The 27,725-nt window shown below is 41.1% G+C and overlaps 1 protein-coding gene across 1 annotated transcript; it reads right to left on the bottom strand.

Moving 5' to 3' along the window:
* Positions 1 to 193: 193 nt before the first annotated feature.
* On the bottom strand, positions 194 to 27,030 carry LOC139641436 (nuclear factor of activated T-cells 5-like; the record flags this gene model as incomplete). The annotated part of the gene is made up of 5 exons (XM_071515841.1): positions 26,773 to 27,030; positions 11,968 to 12,093; positions 3,603 to 4,239; positions 2,449 to 2,638; positions 194 to 384 (listed from the first exon to the last, which is right to left on the bottom strand). Coding segments are annotated over exons 1-5 (1,217 nt in total), but the record flags the coding sequence as incomplete, so codon positions are not given.
* Between the last annotated feature and the right edge of the window lie 695 nt (positions 27,031 to 27,725).

Here is a 27,725-nt window from a genome sequence, read left to right as displayed (position 1 = left end):
ATGTTGTTTTGTTGAATAAAAAAAAAAGATGAAAGCAAAATTGGGAATGTAGGCCATACAGGCTCACTCCAAAAGGGGGTCTGTCTGTGATTTAACAGCAACATAAAAACAAAATTGTACTGCTCTATTTGCTTAGCAACACAAATACATGAACAGTTCACTGTCAGCATGCACACTCAAGCAAAGTACGTACGGTAGCGTCATGTTGGTGCTGGGATCCAGGGACACCTCAATAACAGTCGTGCCCTCGATGTCCACCTCCTTGCAGGCGGTGGTGTTGCGCCCCGTCACTCTGCAAGCTTGGTAAAATCCATGAGGCTTCACCCGGCCAGCGTCATTACCCACAAACACCTGCAAAACCACTGGCTCATTCACCCCCTCCAGCTGTGTATGGGAATAAAACACAAGAAATATGATACAGTAGAAAATATGTCAGCCGATCAAGAAGGTCTGAATTTGATACATAGGTGAGGATTTGGTGAAAATCACTTCTTTTGTGTGGGTAATAATGTTCACCAGAGCCAAAATAATATTTGGCACAGAGCACATAGACTGTGCAAAGACTTTTAAGAATCAGTAATTTAATCTAGCAGAAATAAATGTGCCATAAGCAGCCAGTTACAGATAAAGCAGGGGTTAGATCATTTTGTATCCTGTCCTGTCCTGTATAACTTAGTGTTGTCCTGTGTAATGAGGATTTTGTACCATTAGGTGGCTACTGTGTGTGTGTGTGTGTGTGTGTGTGTGTGTGTGTGTGGCTACCTATCCTGTCCTGGGTGGTGTGTCCTGTCTATCAATTTCTGTGTTGTGTGTGGTACCACGAGGTAGCTTTTGTCTTATCATGCCATCTTTTATGCATTTAGCACAAGCAAACTTTTGGCACCATCATTTACACGTTTGGAAAAAAACTGCAGCTTTGTAAAATGTTTTCAATGTTGTAAATGTAACCCAGTCTGTTGCCTTGATGGCCTGCAGCTACTTTTACAAAATTGCATGCAGTCCGATAGAACAAAGCAGCATTGACAGCTTGAATTCCAATGCCTTTTGATCATCATTTATCATACTGTTTGGGAGACCGTGGGCTGGGATTTATACAATTACATAATCACCTACATGGAAATCTGACTACATTAACACACTGTAGTGGTAAACTCAGTGTCACACCACACAGGAGATCTGGGTTTGAATCTTAAGTTTTCACATTATGTTAAGACGGAGCGTCTTAAGTAGTTATTTGATTATTTGTCTATGGATAACTCTCCAGTAGGGGTCAAATCATTTTGTGTCTTGCCCTGTGTAATTATAGGACATGAGAGCGAAGCTTAGGAAAAGAACAGGCGACACAGGACAGGACACAATTGTGGCACAGGATGGCACAAGAATAGATTTGTACACACATCCTTGTTGGTGCAGGGCTTAAATTAAACCATCAGAATAAAAATGTTTCAATCCTGCAAGGCATCTTCGTTAGGTGATACCAAGCATGTATGCTGGCAGGAGTTTTCTAAAGTGTCACTGATTAGTATCAGCACATCATCCATCCGGGCAGACAGAGAGATTAACCCGCTGTGTTTTCAAACTGCAGAGACTCCGGCAGTTAAACGTAATTTCTGGGAAGTGACAACAATGGAATTCAACGGTATTGCCAGTATTGTGTGAATTGTAGCATTATATCAAAAAAGTGGAAAGGCATGTCTCGTGTGAAGAACAGAAACTGCTACCTTTACCGGAAAAATTGAAACAGCATATTTTTAACGGGTTTCACGTGTGAAAAGGGGCTAAGGAGTCGATTCCAGCCACTCCCACAATTAGGGTCAGAAGAGGCCAAGACAGGACACACAGGACAAAGAACAGGACAGGACACTGTAGCCACCTAATGGTACAAGACCCTCATGACACAGGACAGGACAAGACACTCCACACAACAGAACACAAAATGATCTAATCCTCTCTCTACAGATATGAACACTGAAATGTTTCCACCTCTGTGATTTGCTGGAAACTCTGAGAAAAATAATTAAATCTTCATACAAATATATGGTAAATGAAAACAAACAATATTGATGCAGTGATATTTAAAAGACAATAATAAAGCTGAGTGACCCAATTTGTCATTTGATCATTTGTCAGCTATTTCTGTCATTATTTCTATTATTTCTTAGCTATATGTTTCCTTACCAGGTTTTTAGCAACTGCTGGCTCTACTACATCATTTCATAAATACAAAAACAAACACCTGGAAGCAGATCAGCTCTAACACATGCACACATTACAAAACCTCTGACAATCACTCAATCATTAACTTAATGTTTACTCAATGAAGAGCTGTTTTGCAACTATGCAACCTGAAGCCACTTGATGCTGACATTTGCTGAAGGAGAGACAAAGGCACATTGACCGCCGCAAAAACAGTAACTAACAAAGGCTGTTTAACGGTTTCAAGGTTACCTTTATGGTGGGGAAGCCCTGCTGAGTGCGGTCCTTCACTGACCCTCTGCTGCCTTCGGTCAGGTAGCGGGCGCGGTGCTGGGTCTCGGGCTGGACCAGGATCTTCAGCTCCTTCCCCTCACACTTCTGTGGGTATTGCATCGAAAGACTTCCTCCTTTTAGATTAGTTGTCTGAGGACCATCTGGAGAACTGCAACACAGACCGGTTTGCCATGTTAGTTTGACAGAGACACCAGCAGATCATTTTAGCTCCAATACTAATTTCAGTTTAATTATATTAGCTAACAATGATTTTATGGCTTAGATGGTTTAGAACCTTCATATTTTCAGTTTAGATATCCTTGCATGTGGCATTGTAGTATTTGCAAATTGTATGGAAATGGGGTATTCTTTACAGACTAACCCTAACCCAAAATATTTGTGTATGTGTGGATGAAACTGATTGTGAGGCCTTTTGCTCTAATAGCAGCAGCGAGAGAGAATGCTCTGTAGTTGCCATGGCGCTCTGAGCAATGCAGAGTTAAGAGGCCCTATATCAACCAAGCATAGTCCATCCCGAGCTCTTAAAGCATTCAGACTTATCTGTTTATTTAATCTGCTCTGCTTATCCTAGGTCTTTGAAAGGGGCTCTGTGATTCACCGTGGCTGACCATTGTTTGTACTTCAGTATCCTGCCCCTCCCTTCCCTCTGATCTACCCGCTCTTCTTCAGTCAGAGTCTAGTGGGAAAAGTTGAGCCAATGTGGTTTGTTGAAGATTTCCATCTGTGGTACAATGTTTCATTTCCTCACACTTACTCTGACAATAGTAATAAGTGCTGTATGAGACAATCAAGAAAGGCTAATCAAGATGAAGGTAAGCTATAATAAAGACTGGCTGCCTATGTCTGGACAGTATTAGCTTAATTCTGCAACTCCCAACAAGAGAATGTTGACTAAATTAAATGCCAATCAACTCCAATGATTAAATCCAGCCACTAAATACGCAAGTGGAGTCACTTTGATTGTTTTCTTTGGTCAGCCTACATACAGTACATAACCATAGCCTTCTAGGACAACTTAATGAAATGTAGAAGGGCAGGACATGGATGTTCTGACCAGAAAGGAGCTAACAAGTCAACAGCAGACACTAACCAGAAGTACAGGTTGCACAAACCTTCCTTTTGGGCAGGCCTTGCTGTCAGGGCCGAGCTGTGAGAGGACAAAGTGTGGGCCTTTGGCACTGTCTGCATCGAACACATCCATGCTGGCTTCCTCCTTGGGCACAGACTTAGGACCGGGCCTCTGGCGAGGGGTGCGCTTGCGGGACTTTCGTGGCACCTCTGTGTTGTCGTTATAGGAGCTGGAACTGATGATGCTGAAGTTAGAGACAGAGTCATCCATCCAGATGCTGTTGCTCTGCTCTGAGTCCAGGGGAGCCTCGTCCTGGCAGGACATGCGGCTGTCGTCAAACAGGTCTTCAGGTGGTGGAGAGATGTTCAGTACAGTGCGGCGCTTAGAGGGCGTCATCTGGTGATGCTGCTGGACCTCCTGGGATGTTGCCCCTCTTCCTCCTCCTATCTCACTGCCAGCCCTGCAGTTCCCAGCACTCCCGCTGTTGCCATTCCCACCCTCTGCCCCGACAACCTCTGGCAGCGCTCTGCTGCTCCTGGTGTCCTCCGGGTCAACGGCGCTGCTGTGAGCCGGGTTCTGGTCATCAGCCGAAGTAGTGGAATGCATGTTGGAGCTGGAAGAGGTGGGAAAAGCACTGCGGGGGCCTCCCACGGTCATAGAAGAGGAGACGGTGGTGGCATCTACAGTGCAAACAATTGGACAGTAAATAAAGGCGTCTCAACCAGCATCGGCTAGCAGTCCCATTTAAGCAGCGGAATTTGTCCATGATTGTTTACTTTTCATTTTTTGTTAAATATTTCTTTGGTAATCCAATTAAAAATTCCACTTTTTTTACTGCATCTTGTGTGTGTGTGTGTGTGTGTGTGTGTGTGTGTGCGTGTGTGCATGAGAGATGCATGTGTGAGGATTTGCAAATGTGCATGACCTACAGTATAGTATAGGTGTGACTAAAAAAAGGGGCCAAAATGTTTGCCAAGACATGAACAGTCTCCCTTAATAATTAATCTTTTGAGGTTACAACTATTTCCAAATAAATGAATAACATGCAACTGAAAAAAAAATCCAATTATTGAGGAAATGTATGATTAATAGTAGCATTTTGCTGATTTTAAATTGATTGGTTAAACAAGTAGCTAATGATAGGGAAGTTCAAAACAGTTTTAATGTGTGTAAGATGATGCATGCCAATTGGATCTTTTTTTGCTATACAGGTTCAAATAATTTAGTTGGGACTGAACGTAGCCACAGAGACAAAATAAACAAGCTTCTGACCTATGAAGCAGAGAACTGCAGACCATTTTATATGCAGACACTCCCTGCTTCAGAGGGAACTTCCTGGAATAAAAACGAGACAGCGAATGAGCAATAAGAGCTGAACATTAAAATTTATTCAGATTTTTGTAAAAAGAATAAAACAGGGGATTTTATTTGTGAAAATGGAACTGTTGCTTAAGTTCTCTCCCTATTGTTCCAGCATGCTGACACAATTTCAAAAGCATTCAAACAGTTATCATGAACTGGATGCAGAGTGGAAGTGTGATTAAGTGGCAGATTGTAAAAGGAGTTAGATTGCTGTTGACATTCTGGATTGTTTGGTGACTCATTAGTTTGCAAAACAGACAGTCAGATAGAAAAAGAGGCATAGCATGTCCTGATACTAACATTAGTGATTATATGAAGTTACTGAATCACTTAAAGGAGACTGTCTGCTGGGAATTAGATAGAATTCATTGTGTAAGCATAGCTTTTTACTAAGTAATGTACAGGAATAAAGTAGGATCGTCTATAGAAAAAAACAAGTTAAACTAAACAAGTTAGTATTAAGGTCCAACACACTCATTTTATAGTGACTCTGTCAGTTTATTAACTCCAAAGAGTTTATATACACACAATGACAATGCACTGCATTGTATATTTCCGCTTATAGGCTGTGGTGGATAATGGAAAGACTAGCCTGATGGGCAAGGATGTTTTCAAAAAGTACAACACTATGATTATTCTTGTGGAAATCCTCTAAATTGCAAAAAATCCCTCTGCAGAGAAAATGACCAAAATCAAGATAATTTCTCATAAGGAGACATTTGTAGTAAACAACAGAATACAGACAAGCACAATGCGGGAGTGATGGATCAGGTGCACAAAGGTGGCTGCCTCCTGGTTTGACATCATTATACTTTTTCCATACTAGCTCCACAGAGCGAAGTGTCAAAATGTCAACATCTCTTATCTCCAGTTCAGAAATGCTTGGTGCACGTTACACATTGGTCTGGGCCAGAATCCAGAATCAATCCCAGAGAGAACTGTATTTATGCACCTGATCCACCGAAACACTGACACTGAATCAAAACTCTGGTAATACGTCCACTAAAGACCCCACATGCAGATCCCTCAGAGTGTGAACTAGTTCCATTTTCACAGTTCATGAGTGTCTTACAGAATGAAACCAAAATGAAATAAACACTGTAATGGTTTTTAAATGCAGATGCTACAGTTTTATCAATAAAAATACTTTTATTTAAAATTAATGAATACATAATTGCTTTCTTAAGAAATATGAGCTTGTAAATTCAATTGTCACATACACAACCAAGGTATCTACGCCTGCTAAAAATGGAACCACAGTGAATAATGTGCAGCCACTTTGAGCTCCTTTCTTCCAGACAGTAAAGTTTGTAAGATTTTAAGAATCGACATATCTCTACTATGTTAATGTAAATCTCAATGGATTAACAAACTAAGCTCCTCAATTAAAACCCTATTATCACAGAACACCACATCGGCTTATAACTGCTTTCAAAATCTATTGTCTAAGTCGGACAAAAAGCGGTTTGAAGATTGTGAATGTGTCTCCCAGGGGAATGGAGTTAATCCCAGTTGTAAAACTTGTGTGTAGTGAGGTTGTTTAGCCAGCGGATGATCAGTGGGTAGTTAGCAACAATGTCAGTTACAAAATGCCCCAACAAACACTCACAGTGGTGGCACTTTCCTAAAAAACGTACAATGGTAAAACAAAGAACTAGAAACAATAAAAACAAATGTCTTATAGAGATGTACGGCTCGGTTCCTGATTTAAAGCCCCTAAAAGTATTCGAGAGACTACTGCAGATTGGCATATTTGCTTCAGTAAATAATCCTATAGGTGTATTGTGTACATTTGAAGCAGCTGTTGTTTTTATGCTATTATGTTATGTTCTCTCCAGAGGAGAAAGAGGATATCTATTTTTCTCTCAGTAAAAGACATGGCAGGCCACTAACGAAAATAACAATACCCATAATAAAGCAAGGACAGCAGAGGGAAATCAAAATAAAATACGTTTGGCTGGCATTCTGGAGCAGCAGTGTTATAGACAAGAGTAACTCTTTCTTTCCCTTTGCCAAGGTCCCACTAGCCATCTAGTCTAAACATGCAGGCACGGTCGCACAGAAAAACCCCCCAGATCTTATAGAGGAGAAAACCCAGAGAGAACCAGGAGAAGACAGCGGGCTGTATCTGACCACAGGAAAGCCATTTATAAAGGATGCATGTTAAACACCTCTTCACTCCATATTGTTATGATATGATCATGTGTGGTGCATTACATTCACAACATCTGCATCACAATATGGGCAGAAAATTGTGAATATCATTATTTAATACAATATTCAAAATGCTTATACTCAAGCCTTTAGTAATTTTGTTTCCATTATTTGTGAGAAACTGTTGCTAAATTTTGGACCGATAAGAATGAAGCAGCATAGTTGTGCACTGAACCCAACTTCAATATGCAAAGCTAGGTAAAACTGCTTAAAATGTTCTAAATTCATGTGTTCTTGCAATTACATTATCTTACATTATCCTTAAGGCCTTCAAAAGTCCTTGGATAATGTTCAGCAAGCCATCAATAAAGTATTTCTGATTCTGATTCTGATTACTGAGTTAGAATGAGAAGTAAAAATGGTGAAATAATTTTCATACACTTCAATCACTAGAAATCACTAGAAGTCACTCTTGACCCAGAGCAAGAGCCAGGTGTGTACAGGCGAGCTAAGAGGAGAAAGGTCAATGTCAGCGAGAGGAAACTGTGAAAATTTTTATTTCAATACCCAGTAATCATGTAACGTGATGTCAGTAAACTGCACACAGCACACTCATACCAATCCGACCGGTCTGTGATCGCTTTGTTCCAGAAAATACCAAAGAGGCGAGAGAGGCAAAGTATCTAACAGTGGTGAGTCCAGCTTTCTCTGGACAGAGTGCTCGCTCGAAATATAATATCCAAATATAGATATATAATATAAAGCAGAGTGTAGAGTAGGACATGGAAACAGTAATATGATCTAGCAATGTTACCCATTGCAGTGTAGAAATGCAGGTACCAAGTGCTGGTGACGCTTCAAATCTCCCACCTGCAGTGCGCCACTAAAGCGCCACATTAGAAGTGTCCTATGGTGTGTGTCAATTGTTGCATCAAGCGTGTTCAGACCTTTTCCCACTTAAAAGTAAATTGAGATTCTCCAACAGCTTTTGGAAAGACCCTACATAAACTCTAGTCTAATACTCCTTTTCCCTGTTCTGTTTCCAAAAAGGCTGGGAAGTAAGAAAGAAGATTGAGCTCAGGCAACATCCGTGATAATTCATGCTTACATTAGATGTTCAAACAATAAAAAAAACAATGGGCTTCATCAATGAAAAAAAAAAGAAAAAAGGGAGAGCAAATAAACAAAGTAAAGTAAAAGAAACATGAAGATGTCCTGCAATTTTATACAGGATATATCTGCAGCCCTATTAAAAATATCTGTTAACCTATAGCTATGTTGCATGAACATTACAGATAGCAATGGGCTACACAAAGGATTCAGGGCTTAAAATGCAAAAGCATTTAAAAAAAAATGCAAAGCAAAGGAAATAAATTACAGAGTGGGGAAATGCAGGGTGTAAGTGCACATATATTTGAAATGATCAGTGTAGCACACCAGCGTTATGGCAGCATCCTAGCAGCATCAACAACAGGCAGATGGTGGCTAAATTAATGGTAAAATTACATCCAGCATTAGTGCAGCCTGAGTCAGTAAACAACAGCAGAAGCTGCTACAGCGAAAAGCTCAGAGACAACAGTTGCGCAAGCAGATGATGTCATACGATGAGCATGTGATGTCATGTGGGGAAGAAATGTATACCAGCAGTCCACCAAACACAGGGTTTTTCCTGCATTGGGAAATTTTTGACAGTTACCAAGCCCTTTTGCTTTGGCACCACAGAGAAAAAATGAGGAACTGTAAAACAAACACCACTTCCAGTCATTTGACTTTTGATGCAATGCACCATATCACCATCAGAGGGTGCGTGTTAGTAAAACAACTTGGTAATTCGCTACGCTGAAGAAGCAACACCAGATATCTTGGTTGTGCAGGAGGGACTTCTAACTGTTGCCAGCTTGCCGACTTTGTTGCTCGAGTTAGCAACTTTTCTGACAGCGACTATATTTATCAAAAGCAACTAGCAACATAGCTACTTTTTCAGACCATCAGGAAAAATGTTAATATGTTGACTCCCAAAGCATTTGGCAACAACTTCAGGGTGTCTGCAAGTCCTAAAAAAGTCTTAAAATGTCTTCGTTTTGATGACCTATATTCAAGGCCTGAAAAGTCCTTGAATACTGTGAAATGTGGCCTTTAAGTCTTCAATTCAGTTTAGGAGGTCATAAAAATGTCTCAGTTTCTTGGTGCGCTGTTTTCCTAGTGAGAAATCTTGTGTGTAAACAATAGTGTAATGTTTTTTTTTCGTTTTTTTTTTTTCATTTTCATAGTCATTTCAGTGGCCAAATTTAATTCTAACTGGCATTTAAAAAGGTCTGGAAAGGACTTAGATTTACCTTGATAAAACTTGCAAACACCCTGAAATTGGCATGGCTGATGCCACTAATATGCAAATTAGCACAATGTCATCTGGCCGTCAGGACATGAGCACTGCCAAAGACCCATTTTAAAACAGGAAAAACCCTGAAAGTGGTAGGTAAAACTTGAGTGCCGTGACTGAAAACAAAATCTAACTGTTCTGCTGAACAATGCAACTAAAAGTAAAGTCATCAACAACATCACTGAGAAGTCTGTTGAAAGCAAATCTTTTTCAAACACAAAACAAAGCCTGATTGTGACCATTTGAAATTGAAAAATGAAGTTTACAAAAAAGCAAAAAGAGGAGGAATAGCCAGATGAGGTTATAGCCAGTTTTCAGTGAAACTTAAAGTTCCAGGTAAACTCAAATATACTTCACCTTCCTCTTGCTACAGCCAATATGTCCCACCTGGTCAGAGGACTGCAAATGGCTGTAATGCGGCACTGATGTCCACAGGCAACAGACTTCTGGATCTACTGAAACTCACTTTAAAGCCTGGGCGCTTCAATAAGGGGCAGAGCAAAAACAGCTCAAGTGAAGTACATTCTGAACTCCCAAGTTTTTTCAAATTTGACCAGGAACAAAGCTTTTCTTTTTTAACTATTCCTTTGAAGACCATTCTCAGGAGTAGGTTGGGACTAAAGGAAAGTAATATTTTGTTAATAAACATTCAGACTTACAGTTGCACACATACAGGATTCACTGATGGCATCTGTACATTTTATATGCAAGCTGAATTCTGTAAATGATTGGCCTCTTATGATATTTAGTTTAAATTTTAAATAGCGTTGGCAGTAAAAGTAGAGCTAGAAAACAATAATGCTTAACTGTTAACCATCTTAAATGCTTTGAGCACTTGAGAAAAACACCATATAAATGATATGCATTAAAATGTTAGCAGTCAGTCATTCATTACTTTGGACTAAATGCATTGTTTTTGTGAGCAGTGCCAAAATGGCTGCGGACTCTTGCATTTTAATAGATTTAATCATTTCAGTAACAATCAAAATTGTGCCAAATTACATTGTGGAACAGGAGGTTGGTATTGTTCCCCTTGACTGGATGTAATAAAGTGTTTGGCTTTACCGTAGTTTGCTTTCCAAGAAAAAGTGAAGCCAAATAAGGGATCATACCCATGCAGTGTGCACTGGGGGTATATTTTCCCAAGTACAGTAAACATGGTGAGATTCCTTATACTCCAACTGAGAGGCACAATGTTCCCAGCTAGGAAATGGGAGCTGTGCTTCATTATGAGAAAAGTATAGCCCTAAAGCTCATAACATAGTGCAGGGTATCCATTTCTAGAGCTGGGACCTAGAGACTCAAAGTCTATAGGCGAACAGACATCCTGATGGGAGCAAAGGCTGAGATTTTTTGAGCGCTCTGAAGAGATAAAGATGATCCTTCTAATATACTACAAACCTGTATGTCTTGTGTGGTGTATGTACTGTACACTCATCATGTTTTGTCCTCTCGCACAGAGTCATGGTGTCAGCATAAAACCAGGCAATACTTTTCTACTGCTCATTTTTAGTGAAACCCCTAACTTTAGCATAGCTGGTTAAAAAACGTATTAAATCACTATCAAATAATGATACATACAACAAAATGTTATCTGAGGTGCACCAGACCAAAGTTAAAGGAACAGCACTGCTCTCCCACAGAGGTAAGGATCAGTTTTCAGAGATGTGACTGACCCTTACAGTGCGGCCGTCCACACTGTGAGCAACGTGATCAACAAGTCACCGGAAGTCCACTGATTTCCTATAGAGCTGAGGAAACCAGGGAAACTTAGCTGATGTGTGGATGGTCAACAAGCTTGTCAACCGCGAAAACTGGCCACGGCTTTTGAACTTTTCAGTCATCGGCCATCAGATTTCCGCACTTCTTCGTTTCCCTACTGATGTGATTCCGCCTGGCAAGTGAAAAATAGCCGAAAAGTTGATTACAGCCATTCAAAGCTTCCCGATTCTCGTTTATTTGAAAGATGTCAGGAAAAAACGGCTGACATCCATCGTAGGAGTCGATGGTTAGCTTTGAAGAAATTGTACTCCTTTTTTCATCAAAATGATGCAACTTTATGAACGTTGAAACATGACTTGCCAGTTCAAAACTTGGTAGCTCCAGGAGACGACAACAAAGATGCAATCGGAGCCTCTTGCACCGCCCACAATTAGTCAGAGCAGAGCAACCCATCAAACAAGTTGCTCGCAGTGTGTACAGGCAGTTACGGACAGCTGGCGTGTACAGGGGCTGCCCTTGGGAGAGGGCAGTAAGGCCTCATTACTCCACTCTTCAGCAGCCTCTTGGTTTTACATGTGAGGGCTGCACTGTGTGTATAGCAAAGGGCTGCCTGGCTTCCCTTCTGCATGCAGGTGTGTATCTACAGGTACAGATTGATTATTTTACCCTTAGTGGGGTTGGTGGGTCGGTTTTGGGGGGGGGGGGGGGCATGACCAGCACTACTCAGTGTTACCCTGGAAGGGGGAAGGGGGAAGGAGGAGGGGGAGGGGGATGAGGAGGAGGAGCTTACCTGATGCAACAGCAGCTGAGGGGGGAGGCCCGGCTTCTCCGCCGCTCTTCTGACTCATGGCTGCCGGGTTCTGCTGAGTGGAGGACGGCAACTGCAGCTCTCTGGGAAGAAGGTCATACACTGATTCTGTGAATGGGGAAGGAGGGGGATGGGGGGTTGAAAGGGAATGATGAGTTAAACTTATTGATGGTTTTCATCAGCTATCAGCTTGGTAAAATGAGAAACATGATTCAGATGTGTCAGCAGGGGCTTAATAACAAAGCTGTTGCAGAGCAAGTCAAACATGAAAACGGTGTGGTTCACCACAGTTTTCAGTTGTGTTTTCCTAAGAAATATCTTTGTTCAATTTAATTTTATTTTATTTTTTTAATTGCTGTGGTTATAGTCAAATTATATTACAAGAGCAATTTCACACCACGATCTGCATGGAATTGTAAAAACAGACTGGTGACCCTGGACAAAGCCTGAGCATCATCCTGGCTGGCCATGAATCTGGAAAGTGACAAACACCCACTATATAAAATTATGTGAAGGATAATTTCAGCCTCAGTCCAGATGCCGAACATGTTTCCACTTACTACAGCCAAACACTGCCACTCCGGCACGTGTGCCAGAGACCAGACACACTGGTGTCCTCCCTCTCCAAGATGGCGGCATTCATTTAAAGAAAAAAAAGCATAATGCCCTCCAGATACATTTAGGTTGCTGATGATGATGATGATCAGCACTTGTCATTCCTCCATTCAAATGGACCATCTATACTGGTTAAAACTATAACAATCTGCTGCTGCAGCATAGCATTGTGGTCCATGACACTGTATAGATTAGTGACGTACTTGTTTACCCTTGAAACCTTCCTGAAACAAAGACGTGGAAACAACATTCAAGCTAGATCTTCTCTTCATGGATTACGTCAGTATCTGCCTGTGGACATCCTCAGGATCGTCCATTTCACTAAACATCGCAACTCCAGGCTCTAAATATACCTTAGGGAGGACAAAACTACTGTATATAGAAAAATAGCACAGAATAACGACACTACGCAGGTGAAGGCAAAAGTCCTGGCATGCCAAATAAACAGCAGATCTCATTACAGAATAGGGAGCAGGATCATACAAAAGCCTTTCTCTCCCTCCTCTCTGCCTTCCCTCAGGGCCAACGGGACATGGGGAGGGGGAGAAAGCCTTAGGTCAACAACATGACAACACTTTTACTAGCAGCCCGATTCATCATCCAAATATTATGGTATGAACTTACAGCGGCCATTACAGTCGCCTGACTCTCTTCTCTGCCAACTGCCAGCTTTAATTACTTGCAGCTGAGTCCCAGGGTTTGGAGTGTGTATCGGATACTTAACCCTCCCATTGTTACCACTGGCTGTGTACAATAGACAAACCTGGGACACACTGAAACCAGCCCATGGCTCTTCAGTCCCAAAGCCCTCCAGTCTCTTACTGCTCGGTTTGGAAGAGCAGTAAGAGACTGCTCCTTTTAAGCTCCCTTTCTGGTTCCCAGAAAGGGAGCTTAAATCTGGACTCAGCAAACTCTTATACCTCCTACTGTATCACACACACACACACACACACACACACACACACACACACACACACACACACACACAGGATCCTAGTGTGGTTTTGTTGGTTATTTGCTAAGCCCTCCAAAGAAACTCACAAACACACATGCAGTCGTGCACACATACCTCCCCCCCCCACACACACACATACACACACACAAAAACATAAAAAAAAAAAGAAAAACAGTTTCTCTGTCCCCTCATCTCCACTTAAACTCCACAGTCTTCTCGGGGCTGACTGACTGGCTGCACATGCAGGAACATGTGCTCTGACTGAGCAGCCTTTCCAGTAAACAGATTGCCAACCGCACAGACAGAAAATATGTACTCTTCTCTCAGAGTGCTGGTCTCGAATCACTGGCTGGCCTGTTCAAAGTGTTTCCACAGTCCCAGGACTTTATAAAGAGTGAAAATTCTTATTTTGCTGCATATGTGTATCCTCATTGGCAGACAGAGTGCAATTCTTTATTTACACGTTACAAAACACAGTCCCTTTCACGCAGGGGAAAATAAAAATATGGTCAACATCGTTAGCTGGGAAATTAAACTCACTGACTCACATACCATGTGACGTTTTGGTTTTAACAGACTTAAGGCTGTAGTCGTGTTTTGCAGACCACTGAGGAAAACGTTTGATTTTTTTGCCCTTCTATGATCATCTGAATGAGACATTAAAGCCTAAATAAGAATATTCACACTGATAGACATTGAGCTCATATTGGTACTTGTGATCAGGTCTACTAATGCCCTCAGTAAATGTGGACAAAAGTTAACTGAACTGAAAAGTTGTCATCCTTATCAATTGTGTTCCCAGATTCAGAGTCAGTCTCCAATCTCATGTAAATGTCAACATGATAAAAAACAAACCAGCCACACGTACAATCTAAGCTCTATGTCGGAAATCCTAATTCAAGTTAAGTATTTTTAGAGCCCACAGTTAAATATCCTTGCTCTCCATACCCTGACCATACCTCGTGTTATGTTTATATGGTAAGCAGGCAGACTAAAGGTGAAAAAAGAAAGCACTCACCATGTGAATGGCAGGACTTACACTCCCATTCATTTCCCTCACATTCCTGCTGCTTGCTCTTACTAGCCCTGGCACCTGGGGCGTGGCACTGCTTTTTGGCTGAGTGACTGTTAACTCCCCTTCTGTCCCCCTCCTCCACTCCACCTCCCTCTCTCCCTCTTCTGTCTTGTTTACTGTGCTAGTAGACCCTTTTCTGTACTTCAACTTGCTCAACAGGTTAGTGGTATTGTCATGAGGAAGCCTGTCAAGCTGCAATGAAGCCAGTGAGAAAAGTATCTACGTTGAAAAGTTATGGCTGGAGAGATGCACAGCGGGGGAATATTGCACTTGGTGGAACGCCGCTGAGCAAAAAGGGACGGGGATTAAGATTAATCTTAAACTCACCTAGATGGTACATTTGATGAGTATTCCAAGCAGAGAAAAAATCCATTGAAAAGGGCTGGCACCTGCAGCAAACCATGTACAACAACGCTGAAATGTTTACAGCCAAGCCTACATGAAGGCTGCCAGGGACTCCATAGCAACCCAGATCAGGGGACCACTCACTGAGAGAGTGTGCTCCTCTCATGAGATAATGTGGAGAAAATGAGAAAAAAAAATTGTATTATCCCAACTCAAATGAAGAAGTGGGCATTTCCATTGCAGCGTATTTCATCAACTGTTACAACACTGTGGCAGAATACTCTTTGTAATTCACACCAAACAAAGAGTTAAATCTTCTCACTCAGTGTCACCTGCTACTCTTTACAGATATCAACATCTGTTGCAAAATGTGTGTGCTCATGAGTCTTTTGGCCTATTCAAATCAGATTTTGTCTAGGCTGAGCCTAGAGGGAGCATGTATCATTTTACAAATCCACAAACTGCATAATAATATGATTACTATTGGAGAAATATTGGTCACATACAGCTTTTGTCTTGATATTTAAGACCCACTGCAGAGACAACATTTTCAGTGATGAATGCTGAATGATTAGGTCAGAAATGGTGACTCGGATGTGTTGAAAGTAAAAACCAGCCTACAATGGTAACCATTATTAGCGTTAGTATTCATTGCATCAAGCCAGTCATTGCATGCAGGAAGGAGCGTGATGCCATCCATGTATTTGACAAAATGTTTGCCTGGTGAGGTAACTAATAAGAATTGTCACACTCCCAGAGGAGAAGATTTGTGAAATCACCATTAGGGTGCAGTTGTGATGCTCCCAGCTAGTGTTAATAGAAAATGTCCTGTGTCTGTGACTTTTGGCTAGCCTTGACGACGAAGACGAATGAGTACCACCCCCTCTCCCTCACACCCAAAGACACACCACTTTGCTCTCTCCAGGAAAACAGGGCAGGCGGGAGGGAGGTTGGAGAGACTGACTCTAGAGTCAGGGATTGAGAATGATCAATGATCATCCACATGTTGTTTGTTTTCAGAGCTCAGTTGGCTTGCTTGATATCAGTGTCACCGTATGGTAAGCCACCCTCTTTGCATACTGATCTGCCTATTGTCCAAACAGACTGCTTTGGCCGGTGACACCTTCACCAGCATACTTAAAACAGTGAATCCATTGATGGAGTGTAAACAAAAAGAGAGCTTAAGTATACAGTACAGAAAGAAAGACTGCCAAGAGATTCATGTATATTCCATGACATTTATTTTCTAATTGCTATGGGCCTTGGTTACGTGGAAGGCCTATCAGTCAATTTACATTGGACCTGGTCCAAGCTCCTCATCAAAGCATTTCAGTCTACCATTTGGTGTGCAGGAAAACAAGAAAGAGTTGTTTTTGAAGTATGATATTTAGGCCAAGAACAAATAAGGATGTATAAGGATGTAGAGACCAATGGGATGGCATCCCTACATCCCTGTATTTTAGGGTTCTGACACTGTACTGTAACAATGGTGCTCATTAAAAAAAAGTCTCACCCCGTTATATTCGGCCTCCACAGTTGTTTGAAAAGTGAAAGTCAGCCAGGCTTTGGATCAGGCTAAGGGCAGTCACTTGTGTCACACAAGGCTCGGGGTTTGTGGCATGCAGCTCTTTCAGTTCAGCTAATCCCGAAGTGACCAGGGACCACCTCCAGGCATCAGATTACATGACTTGCTTTCAACAAACACCCACCACTATCCTGACTTTACAAAACAGTCCACTGGGCCTCCTGTCAGGACCAAACCACCCAGCTACAACAAGTCACTGCTAAAAAACGAAATCTATGCATCATGAGAAGCATTATTCACTATCCTCACAGTGGTGTTCCTTCTCATTCTCAGCGTGAGTCAGTGTTAATGTATTTCACAAGTAGTCAGACAGAATGAAATGAAAGTACAGGGCAAATGTGTGTTGAATGCTGGCTGAGTGTTGCTCTACAATATGCCGGTGTAGACATTTTCCAGAGTGTTTACCAGCGGATTCAAAAAAGAGAAGGAACAGACACTGGGCTTAACATGAAAGCGAGACCTCAGAAAGCAGTGGAATTCAAACTATTTACACAGGAAAACACACACACACGCATGCTCTCTCTAACTCACACGCACACACACAGCTCATACACCAAAAAAGAGCCATGCTTACACAGACACTGGAATGTGCCAGCCTCCTATGCAAAACCTCCAATGAAATCAGGTAATGTCTGTCTATCTGGTAGGAAGAGAACACCCCCCCCCCCCCCCCCCACACACACACACACACACACACACACACACACACACACACACACACACACACACACACACACACACACACACACACACACACACACACACCGCATATTAACAACCTATTAGAACAGGAAAATGGCAAAAGTGCTCAACAATGACTTTAGTGTGCCCATTGCTCACCAGCTTGCATGAAAACCATGCTGAGGCAACAGGATAGCCTGTGGCAATGCAACACGCACACATTCACCAACAGTGTGACATCACCAAGCTACTGCCACGCCAACCACATTTAGTCCGAACCTCTCAAGCACCTGGAATCACCGCAAAACTGAATTTATAAGCTACTGCCAGTCTGCAAATTATGTTATAAGACGATAATAAAGTGAAAAATGTCCATGCAGGTGATTATTAGATGGAAAATGGTTTGTGGTTGAAGACACGTCAATGTCAGTCGTATGCAAACAGAAAACTGGGAAGGTCCCCAAACTCATTACCCAATAACTCATGAAATACAGAGCCGGACGTCATCTTTCAGCAGGCGAGGGGAAGAGACTCCAGTCGTCCATCTACGATACAAAGCCCAGTGGAGTTATTACTAGCCAACATGATTTAAAAATAGCTTGTCGCGTCACAGAGCTCCAAATTTGAAAACCTTGTGGATTTGCTCTTGATTTTTGATGCAAGCTGTTGACTCTAGTGATAAGAACGTGGGAATACAGATAAAATAGTTGGCATTAGGTCAACATTTAGTTTACACTGGCTTACTCTGTTTGAGTCTTGAGGCTCTCATATATTAACAGTAGCACAACAGTGAGTAAGTAGGCCTAGAAACCTAATGCCTGCATTTTGTAAACTGAAAAGCCCTTTCAAAACAATCACTGCCTGAAACCAAAGGGCAGCAGAAACAGCAAGTCTGCGAAGGCCTGGCAGCAAAGCCAAAATCCCAACTCTGTGCATTTGAGCCTATACACACAGCCTGTCTATCATCATTCCCAGCTTGATTCTCATGAAGACCTGCAGTTGCCCAGATTTCTGTTGATTTGTCCTCCGGCCTCACCTCTCGGAGCCGGACTGAGACCACACCTTCAGTCTATTAATCACTTAAGAGGATTTGGTGTACAATCTAATTAAGGATTTGGAATGTCTACTGATTAATTAGGCAAAACCACAGCAGAATGTGAATGTGAATCAGGTGGTGGTCAACAACCAGCCAACACCTCTACTACAGTATATGCACTGCTAGCCTGGCCTTTGTCAGATTGTTTTACTGAAAAAAAGGGGTAAAACAACGATAAAGAACAGGCCATCCTGACGTCACTACTGGTATATTTGGTTCAGGCTCATGGTCTTTGTCACATCTAATCCTCTGCTGCTGTCTTTCTTGTCACATTCTACGCCTTGCCGTCTGGTCGAGTGAAAATGTCCTAAAAACCATTTAACCAAGACCTTAAGGAGCTGTTTGCTGCCTCTTCAATATAGGTCTATCTATGAGGATCAATGAGGTATTGTAGAGCTACTTTGACCCACTAATGGGAAAGAAAATGGATTCATATCAGAGTAAAAGCTTTAAGATAAACATGTAGAGTCAAATTTCTATTCAAGCAGGTTCAGGCTTGTTCAAAAAGTGGGAGAAGACCGTCATATCTGCTGATGACGTTCTCCCAGCTCATCAAACCTCCCTCTTAGCCAATCTCTGATACGTACAGTAGTGAACTATGAGAGATGACAAAATAATACTAAAACTAACATTTATAATACTACTGCTACTACTAATAAGAATATGTTTCAATATGTTTTAAAAGGTATAAAGACAATCAAAAAGCTCCTAAAGTATCTGGACATTTTAAAGTTGAACAGTGTTTTTAGCTGAGAATATGTGGAGGTAGTTAGAGTCCAAGATTTATGGAGAAAATAAAGAAATAAAAATTAACAGTAGAAATAACAGTGGGAATTGATAAGAATAATTAATAACAGCATTTATCCGTTTCTCTTTTCAAAAGCAGTTACAAAGTGCTTGACTTCACTGAAGGCAACAAATGTAAAATAACAATGGCAGAATAATGAAAAAGGGACATAACTGACAGTAAAAACAAAACAAAAACACAATTACATAAAAGTCTGTACAGGTATATTTAAAGTGAGACTGATTTTACACGCTTGATCACCTCAGGCCGGTCATTTCAAAGCCTAGGGGCCCTGATGGTAAGAGTGACCTTTGATTTTAACCTCTGGTTTGGCAGGACAACCTTGCCCCAGGACAACCTTATATAGGGTTAAAAGGTTTATGATGCAGTCAGGAGCTAAGCAGACCGAGCTGTGCCTTAAAAGTAGGTACAAAAAATCTTAAATGGTTTCATAACCTATAAAATAAATGACCTAGGTTTTGCAATACATTATCTAGGGAAAGTGTAACAGCTCTAGTAGGCTGAGACATCACTTTTGAGATGACTGGCATGAGCTTTCATGCGATGGTGGCACTTCTGCTTTCCTCTCAGAGCAAGAGCAGCATTCCAGCGGTCTGATAATCTGTCATCCTTTCTCTCTGCCCCAACCCTAACTGGCATGTCGTGCTCTCTCGCTATCCAAGCCCTTAACTCAAGTGTAAGTTCAATAAAGACAGTTTGAAAGAATACCAACAATGACAGGATGCAGGGGGAAATGGGACAATCCAATGCGGCTATTCATTCCTCCCCTGCCAGTCTGCCTAGGAAGCCATGGATGACTCAGGAAAAAGAAATGAAAACACAGGAAATTGAGGCAGTGCAACCATTAGGCTGCAGGGTGATCGAATGTTTGTCTCCTATATGCCAAAGATACTCAGCATTTCTGAAGATCTTGAAATACCTCTCTGTACAAGCCCCTGTGAGGAAATCTTGTGTAAGCAAGGCAGAAACAAGTCAATGAGGACAGCTTCATCCCCTTCACTCATAAATCTGGATCAGGCCTTTGAAACCAGAGTGTAAGGATTGTCTGCAAACATCCAAGGCAAGAGAGGAAAAAACAACCTGAGGGCAGATATCATGTGCTCATGATTGACAGAGAATATTCATTAGGTACAGAAATGAAATCGGAATAAGGAGCCTTGCTCTTTGACGTGGAACGGGCAGTGTGTGTGAGCTTATCCTGACACCCAAACCGCTGCTTCTCATCTGCCAGTGGAAAGAATCCTGGGAGCCAAGATTTACCCCTCTTAATATTTAATGTCTTTGCTCACAGACATCGTGCTCTGGAGAGAAGCACACGGGTGGGGATGTTAGATCTTGCAGGTGCTTTGGGCTTTTCACAGAAAGGTGTCACACAGCATTCACCAGCCGATAGGGAGCAGAGAGGCAAAGCGTGAGGCGTCATGCCCTCTCCCACTCCCTGACTCACACCTGTGACTAGGCAGATGGTTTTCCTGCGATGATGAAAACCTGAAATTACCACCTTAAGTAGGCCATCCAATGCACCGGCAGCTACTACTAATGCCACTATGCCTTCTGCATGAACCTAGAGAACTAAAGCAGAGGTTGACCTTTAAAATGCATAAATACCCAGGCTAACTTTATGCACATAGTAAAATGTTATGCACAGGATAAAACACAAAATGGAATAGATAGAACAAAAAGCTGCTGAAACTATATCTGTGAAGTTTAAAGCAACCGATCGCACAGAACAATGTGTTGTTTTTAAATCATTACCAAGGTAACAAGAGTGCACCTACAGACTGTTCCCAAACTGTTCCTAAAACAGAGGGTCTGAATAAGGCCATTTGTAATCAGTTTGTCACATAAAAACCCTGTCGACTGCATGTTTGTTAAGCCACAGTTTGGCACTGACAAAAACAAACTCATCATAATGAGCGCCAAAATACAATTTGCAGCAGTGATACAAGGAAAACATCAAGGAGCAACAATTTTGGTACTAGGGGAAAAAATAATGTTTAGAGGAAGAAATGTGTAAAATCACTGGTGTTATATGGAGACAGCACAACAGAGGATGGGATCATACAATTGGCAAGATCTACATCTAGAGCCTGAGGAGCAGACTAACTAGGTAAGACAGATGATTAAAAGAAAAATCATAAAGAAGAGACCTTTAAAATGCAACTAATAATCCAAGATTGCACCACTGAGAAAAATCACATTCAATGCGTGTGTCAGTGTCAGATTCAGTTGCTAGGGCTTCTAGAGGTTAAACCACTCATGCATAGATTTGCCCTGGCCAAAACAAAGTCACAAGTGTGCAGTAAATACTGGAGGAGGTGATATTTTGACCAGGGACTGATTAGTCTTTTTACTGAGGTTTGGTTAGTGTTAACCATTAACCAAAGTGAGTTTTTAAAGGAAGTTATGGAAGGAAACTGATACCACTTTTGGAAACTTTCCTGCCCAGGTTAAAGCAATATTTTGCATCAGTGTAACATTTGCATTTTTAGCACATAGGATATACAATGACCTCAAGAACAGTTAACCCTCGACACTGGTTGCTGCAGCAATTTATAGCCAGCACCTGCATTCAGGCTTTTTATTTTATTGACTCTTGTTATTGATAAGTGCAAAAAGAAAAAAATATTCCTCTTCAAAAGCATGATAGACAACATATTTTAATATGCATGCATATTATCATGAGCTCACAAACAACCAAGCCTACCACTAAAATAACTAATATTAACATCACATATACAGTACATGCATTAGAAGTATGACTTTTGGACTGTGTTTTAAAAGTGAGTGACATCACTACAGATATGTAGAACAAACAATGCAACTGGTTGGCTATTTATGAACTCATATGGTAGTATCTATGCAAAAATGTGAAATTGTTCCTTTAAAATGAAAGATTGCTTTCAATCATAAGAAAAATCAGTAAAGTACATGTAATTGTTTTTGACATGGAGGTTTAAGTGGAGAGGATAGTTAGTGGGCACTTTTATTAGTGTATATAAGTAAATATATGCACCTGACAATAGTGTTCATTGACAACTTCAGGCATAGAAAACTGATTCAAGAAGGGACACAACATGTAGCGACCAGTGCAATGTTGAGCACAGTAATATTATTGCTTCTGTTTTGACTGACAAATAACAGATCGGCCCAACACTTTTGAAAAACTATAGGCCTACTAACAAAACTTATTTCCAATTAAGAGAGGACTGGATTCTCTGAAGACAAGCTTGCTTCTTCTCAAAGGTTAAAAACTTTGATTAGAAAGACAACCCTGTTTTGTGTGACAAGCATGATCCAGCCCGTTCTGATTAGTCAATGGTGGAGATATAATGGCTGCACATGACTAAATATTGTAAGTGCAAGTAGCATAACTAAGGGGTTGCAGTTGAACAGTTGAAGACCATGAACAGAATGTTCAGAATGACTCCAAACGCTCTGTATCACAAAACAGGTTTTTAGAACCTCTACCTCTATGAAATTTTCAATGACATTTTTACACGTTCCTCTTAGGGCATTGCTTCAACACTATGAGCATGATCATTCTCATTAGGCAAGCAGGAAAACTGCTTCTATTGCCAATTGTGACATTTTTAAACAATAACTACAAAAGGAGCGTGACTTGTTGCATGCGTGTGATTGCATGCATATCTATGTTTACAGAATATTAGAAAAACATATCCACATTTCAGGTTTTCATAGCCATATTTCAAATTTTTACACCACAAGAGGAAACAGACACTGCCATTTCACTATCTTCAGGGTTGTAACCCCTAGGCAACTCTACACATGTATGGCAAACATGGCCTATTATAAACTATGTGGACAGTTGTTTGAGATGCAAACAGTCATACTGGCCAAGACCTCCCTAAATTAAACACAGGCAAGTGAACAATGATTTCATATAGGTGTAACATTGAAAAAAACGCAGCTCTGAAGCAGATTTCTGGGTAAAAGCAGCATTAGTATGTCAATGTTCAAGACAAAGTGACAAAGTTTTATATTCACCCCTGTATACTACAGATTTGAGGTAGGAGTCCATCTGTTGATGTGTTTATGCTAGAAAAGACACCAATCTATTTCAATAGCACATCATGTACTCTACACAGGCCCTCAAACCTTTTTCAGACTGCTTGTCGTGAAACCTGATGAATTCTCCTGTTTTCCCTCCGCGGTCTTTTTTCTTTCATCATCAGAAATCTACCAGCTTTCAAGGCAATCAAGTATTTTTAAGCACATGCCGCTAAGTTTGCTTAACATAGCAGAGTCAATATTAATAGAGTGCTATTTAAGCCCAGGTTTACACACAGAGCAGCCAGATGGTTAATGATTGACTGGGCTTTGGTGGGTGTCAATATAAAAAAACCTAAACTATGTGGAGATCTGTGGTCTCACAATTTTTAACCAAGCTAATAAAGCTGACGGGAAAGCCATCACATTCTGTACCTTTGATGTAAACCTGATGGGAAGACGTCTTGTGACAGCCGAACACACATCACCCCACAGCCCTTAAAAGGACATGGCAGCCACAAAAGGTAGTATGAGTAGTATTGTTATGAGTGTTGCTGTTATGTACATTTCCTTGACATGCTGGAAATGTGCCTTCCTCAGTAAGTTTAAGCAAAGTAAACTAACTTTCTGAGAAGTAACTCACAAAACAATCCACCCAATGCCCTGAAAGAAGAAAATTCAACTGGTCTGCCACAGTCCATGATAACTGGCTGGCTGTGGTCAGTGTCCTGACAGATTCTGTCAAAACTATAAGTTCAACTAGTATTGGGTGCATAAAAGAAAAATACAAGCATTGTTCACTTTTTGGCGCAATTCCTTCAAAACCACAGCTCATGTCCTTTGTATTACATTGTGGTGTACTACTTGTCTGTACTGAGCATTTGAGGGATATGAAAGGGATTCTCCTTTTTAACCAAAAGGGCTATCCCACAGACTACAGAGGCATGATGGAAAAAACAATTTCACCTCTTACACAGCCACAACAAATTACACTGGCATAGTGGGTGACAACTCCAATAGTGTGATTAGTAAGGAAACAAGGTAGGCTATAGGCTAGACCAATGGTAATTTTGAGGAATTGGTTAATTTACACCACTGCTCAAGATAATTGGTTGTGCTTACACAATCCGCTTTATAAGATAAATAAAAATGTAAGCAACAGATACCTACTGAGCTGCAGGGACGCACAGATTCATCCACATCGTCAGTTGTGTTCACTATGTAAATTCATGAATTATGCATTTTGCATAATCAATGCATCATTTTATACTGAACATGACTGCAGCAAGCTCAATCTCAAACGTATTTATGAGAATGCCAAAACCCCCAGAGCATCCAAAGTATGGGAATACTGCACACAGAAGCCCAATAACATGGTGCTTCGCTGTGCAAAGTTGCAACAACAAACTGTAGGATTAACTGACCTGCACAGAAAGCTGAACAGAAGGAGGTCTGACCCTGCTGTTAGTTGCTTATTTTCGTGGTCCTAATCTCAAAGACATGTTGGTCCACTCTGACTCACCACCTCTCACTGAGACCCCACAGCGCAAACTTGCCCCGATTCCACACGGCAACTACAGATGCGATGCCTGTGCTCAATGTCACAGCACTCATAAATATACTTATTTTACACATCCTCATTCAGGTTACAAAATCCAGATCAAAGGGGTCATTCCGTGCTCTACCCAGGGAGTCATCTATATGATTACATGCCCCTGTGGAAAAGCATGTGTGGGGAAAACTAAGAGAGAACTGAAAACTCTTATAGCACAACATCATAGTACAATCAGACATGGAAACTCATCCACAATAGCATAGTAATAGTTGCTCCACAGTTCATTGATGACGACGACGATATGCTTATCTCACGATTCGATACATGATATGGGGTTCATGATTCAATACAACCACGATACAATGTCATAAATAAAAGTTCAATGTGCAGAATCATGTTTATTTCTGAGCCACAAATCTTTCTAGCGGCGGCATTGGCTTGCTAGAATGTAAACAATTTAAAAATGTCATTACAAAGAGCAGATAATATCATTTCAGTGGAGAGTTTGTGAAATTGTGACAGTGTATTTTAGATTTAGGCTAGATTAATCACTAAATTGACAGAAAAACAAAATTACGAACATCCCTGCTCGTCTGTCTCCCTTTGAGCAGAAAAATTTTTTGTCAAGCTTAAATATTGCCAAGAATGTTTACTCATAGCAGTTTTCTATAGTTTATTACAAGTGGGTCACATGTATAAAAGCTATTGTTCAAAACTCATAAAAGTGTGATATGTCTGGGTCATTGTGCAGGCTAAATGTAATCATGCTCAAATTTGTGGATCCCTTGACGTTTTCAGTCAAAACAGATATAATTCTGTGTTTTTTCCAACATAGCTGATATCAGTCCCTCTCAAAGGTATTGTATGATGTAGGAAAATTAGCCTATTGTGGACTGAGTGGTTCACATAAGGGTGGCACTGCAGTCCAGTTCAAGAAAAAATGAATGAGAACTTTCCCATTACTAATGTTATGGTCAGTTTCAGTGGACTTCCTCCAGTTTACTCAGTGGAACTAGAAAAGACAAATTCCACTGAAAATTACACACTTTTTGAGACTGAGTTTCCAGAATTAGGTAACATAAAACAGATTTAAAAACAGCCAAAGGGGTGGCCAGAGTGGCACTCGCTGCCATTAGAATCTGATTGGCCACCCTTGGTGCCACCCCAAATTTTCTCGTACGTCATTGGCTGTTGAACTCTGATTAACACATTGAAATTGCCTGAAATATAAAATTGTATTAAGTGACCAAGGCACTGAAGTGCTGAGGAGTGTGACAGGTGTTGATCTTCTGTTTCTTTTTTTTTCTAGATATTTCACAGTCAAGTACATAGTCTGTGTTTCACCTAAATAATCACACTATATTTATGAATTATGTGACAGTTCATTTTTAACCTCGTTTTTATGCTTACCCCCCCCCCCCCCCCCCGCCTCCTCCCGGCCCTCCATTTAAAAAGTCCTAGAATCGCCACTGTTAAAAACGACGCATGTTATTCTACCTGAGGTTCTTGTGGCTCCCATGCTGATGACGACATTGTCTATGTCAATGAGCTCACTAGCGCCACCTGCAGGGACATCCGATAACACTAATGAGGACTTGAGGGGGCGGAGGGGGGGACACTGATAACCCATGGCCTAGTAAAAAAAAATCCACCGACAATGGTCAGCACTGCTTTTCAGCTCGCAGAGGAAAGTACACTGGTCGGACCGGTGTCTGTCCCACTGCTGAGGGCTTAGGGACAGCACCGACCTCACACTGCTCTTACCAGGAAACAAAACGAAGCGCTCGATTCAAAGTTGAAGGAGGACACAGACATCCAGAGAAATACACTCAAAACTTCGCACAGACAAATATTAGTAAGCGTGTGACAGGAGACGACTGGGATGAACTGAGATGACACCGAGGGGCTGAGCGTCACATGCACACGCACAACACGCACGCATGAACGGCAATCTACGCAAGCACAAACGCAACAAATTCACAAACTAAAAAAACAACAGAGGAACAATGTAAACAAGAGCATCAAACACAGCAGGTCGTCAAACAGAAGTATTAGGCCTACCTTTTGAATACAAGGATCTGGGAGAATTCAGGTCGAGGTCCCCGCTGAAAAGGGATATAAAGTCAGAGGGCATCGCAATGCCTCAGAGTGGGAAATCGGACACCTCACTGATATACAGCGTGACGTCGCTGAGCGAGATTATTATCTGACTGACTGTCAAAACGTTTTAATTTCAGTCTAAACAACTGCGATTACAAACTAGACACATTCGTTAATAATGAATTACCCTCTATAACGTCACTTGGCGCTGTAAATCTCCCCCTGTCCGCCTGCGACGCATGTTTGAGAGCAGACTGCCAAGCAGCTCACACGAGGAGCAACGCCCACATGCGTGACGCAATACGTAAAATCGACGCGTGTATAATAATGATAATACTAATATTAACATAGAATAATGATGTAATAATAATTATTATTATATAAGAATACTAATATTAATATTTGTATTGAACCTTTCTTAAAAAACTTACAAAGTTAAATAAATTCAAAAACAGTAAAAATAAAATAAAGGTGCAAAACAATTAACAGTTTGTTATAAGCAGTAACTGCTGGCTTCACTGAGGCCCATCCAGCAGAACAGAAATTGCACAAGGCTATGTAACACATCATAACAATACAAATTGACTTATAAATAATAACTCCCTCTACAGCTCTCATCAAAACAGCGTTACCAGGTGCTTACAAGATGAATAAAAATGTAAGTAATAAATAAAAATATGAAAAATAAAGAATTGTATTTAATATTATATTTTACTTTACATTTTACCTTTTAGGCATTTAGCTGGTGCTTTTTTTTTAGAAGATGTTAGAAGAAAAGGTGGTGGGTGAAAACAGGTATCCCACAGCCACAGGCCCATGACACCTCCAGAAAGCTCTGCAGGTAATTTTGGGGTCCCAGAATCGCCCCCCTCTCTGGCCACTCTCTGACCTGATCAGTGCTACATTCACCTAGA

The sequence above is a fragment of the Centroberyx affinis genome, unplaced genomic scaffold, assembly GCF_046629955.1.
Source record: "Centroberyx affinis isolate AG114_WGS23_722 - 3 ecotype Tasmania unplaced genomic scaffold, CSIRO-AGI_Caff_v1 ptg000369l_1, whole genome shotgun sequence".
NCBI classification, from domain to species: domain Eukaryota; kingdom Metazoa; phylum Chordata; class Actinopteri; order Beryciformes; family Berycidae; genus Centroberyx; species Centroberyx affinis.
This window is presented reverse-complemented; position numbering and strand designations above follow the sequence as displayed.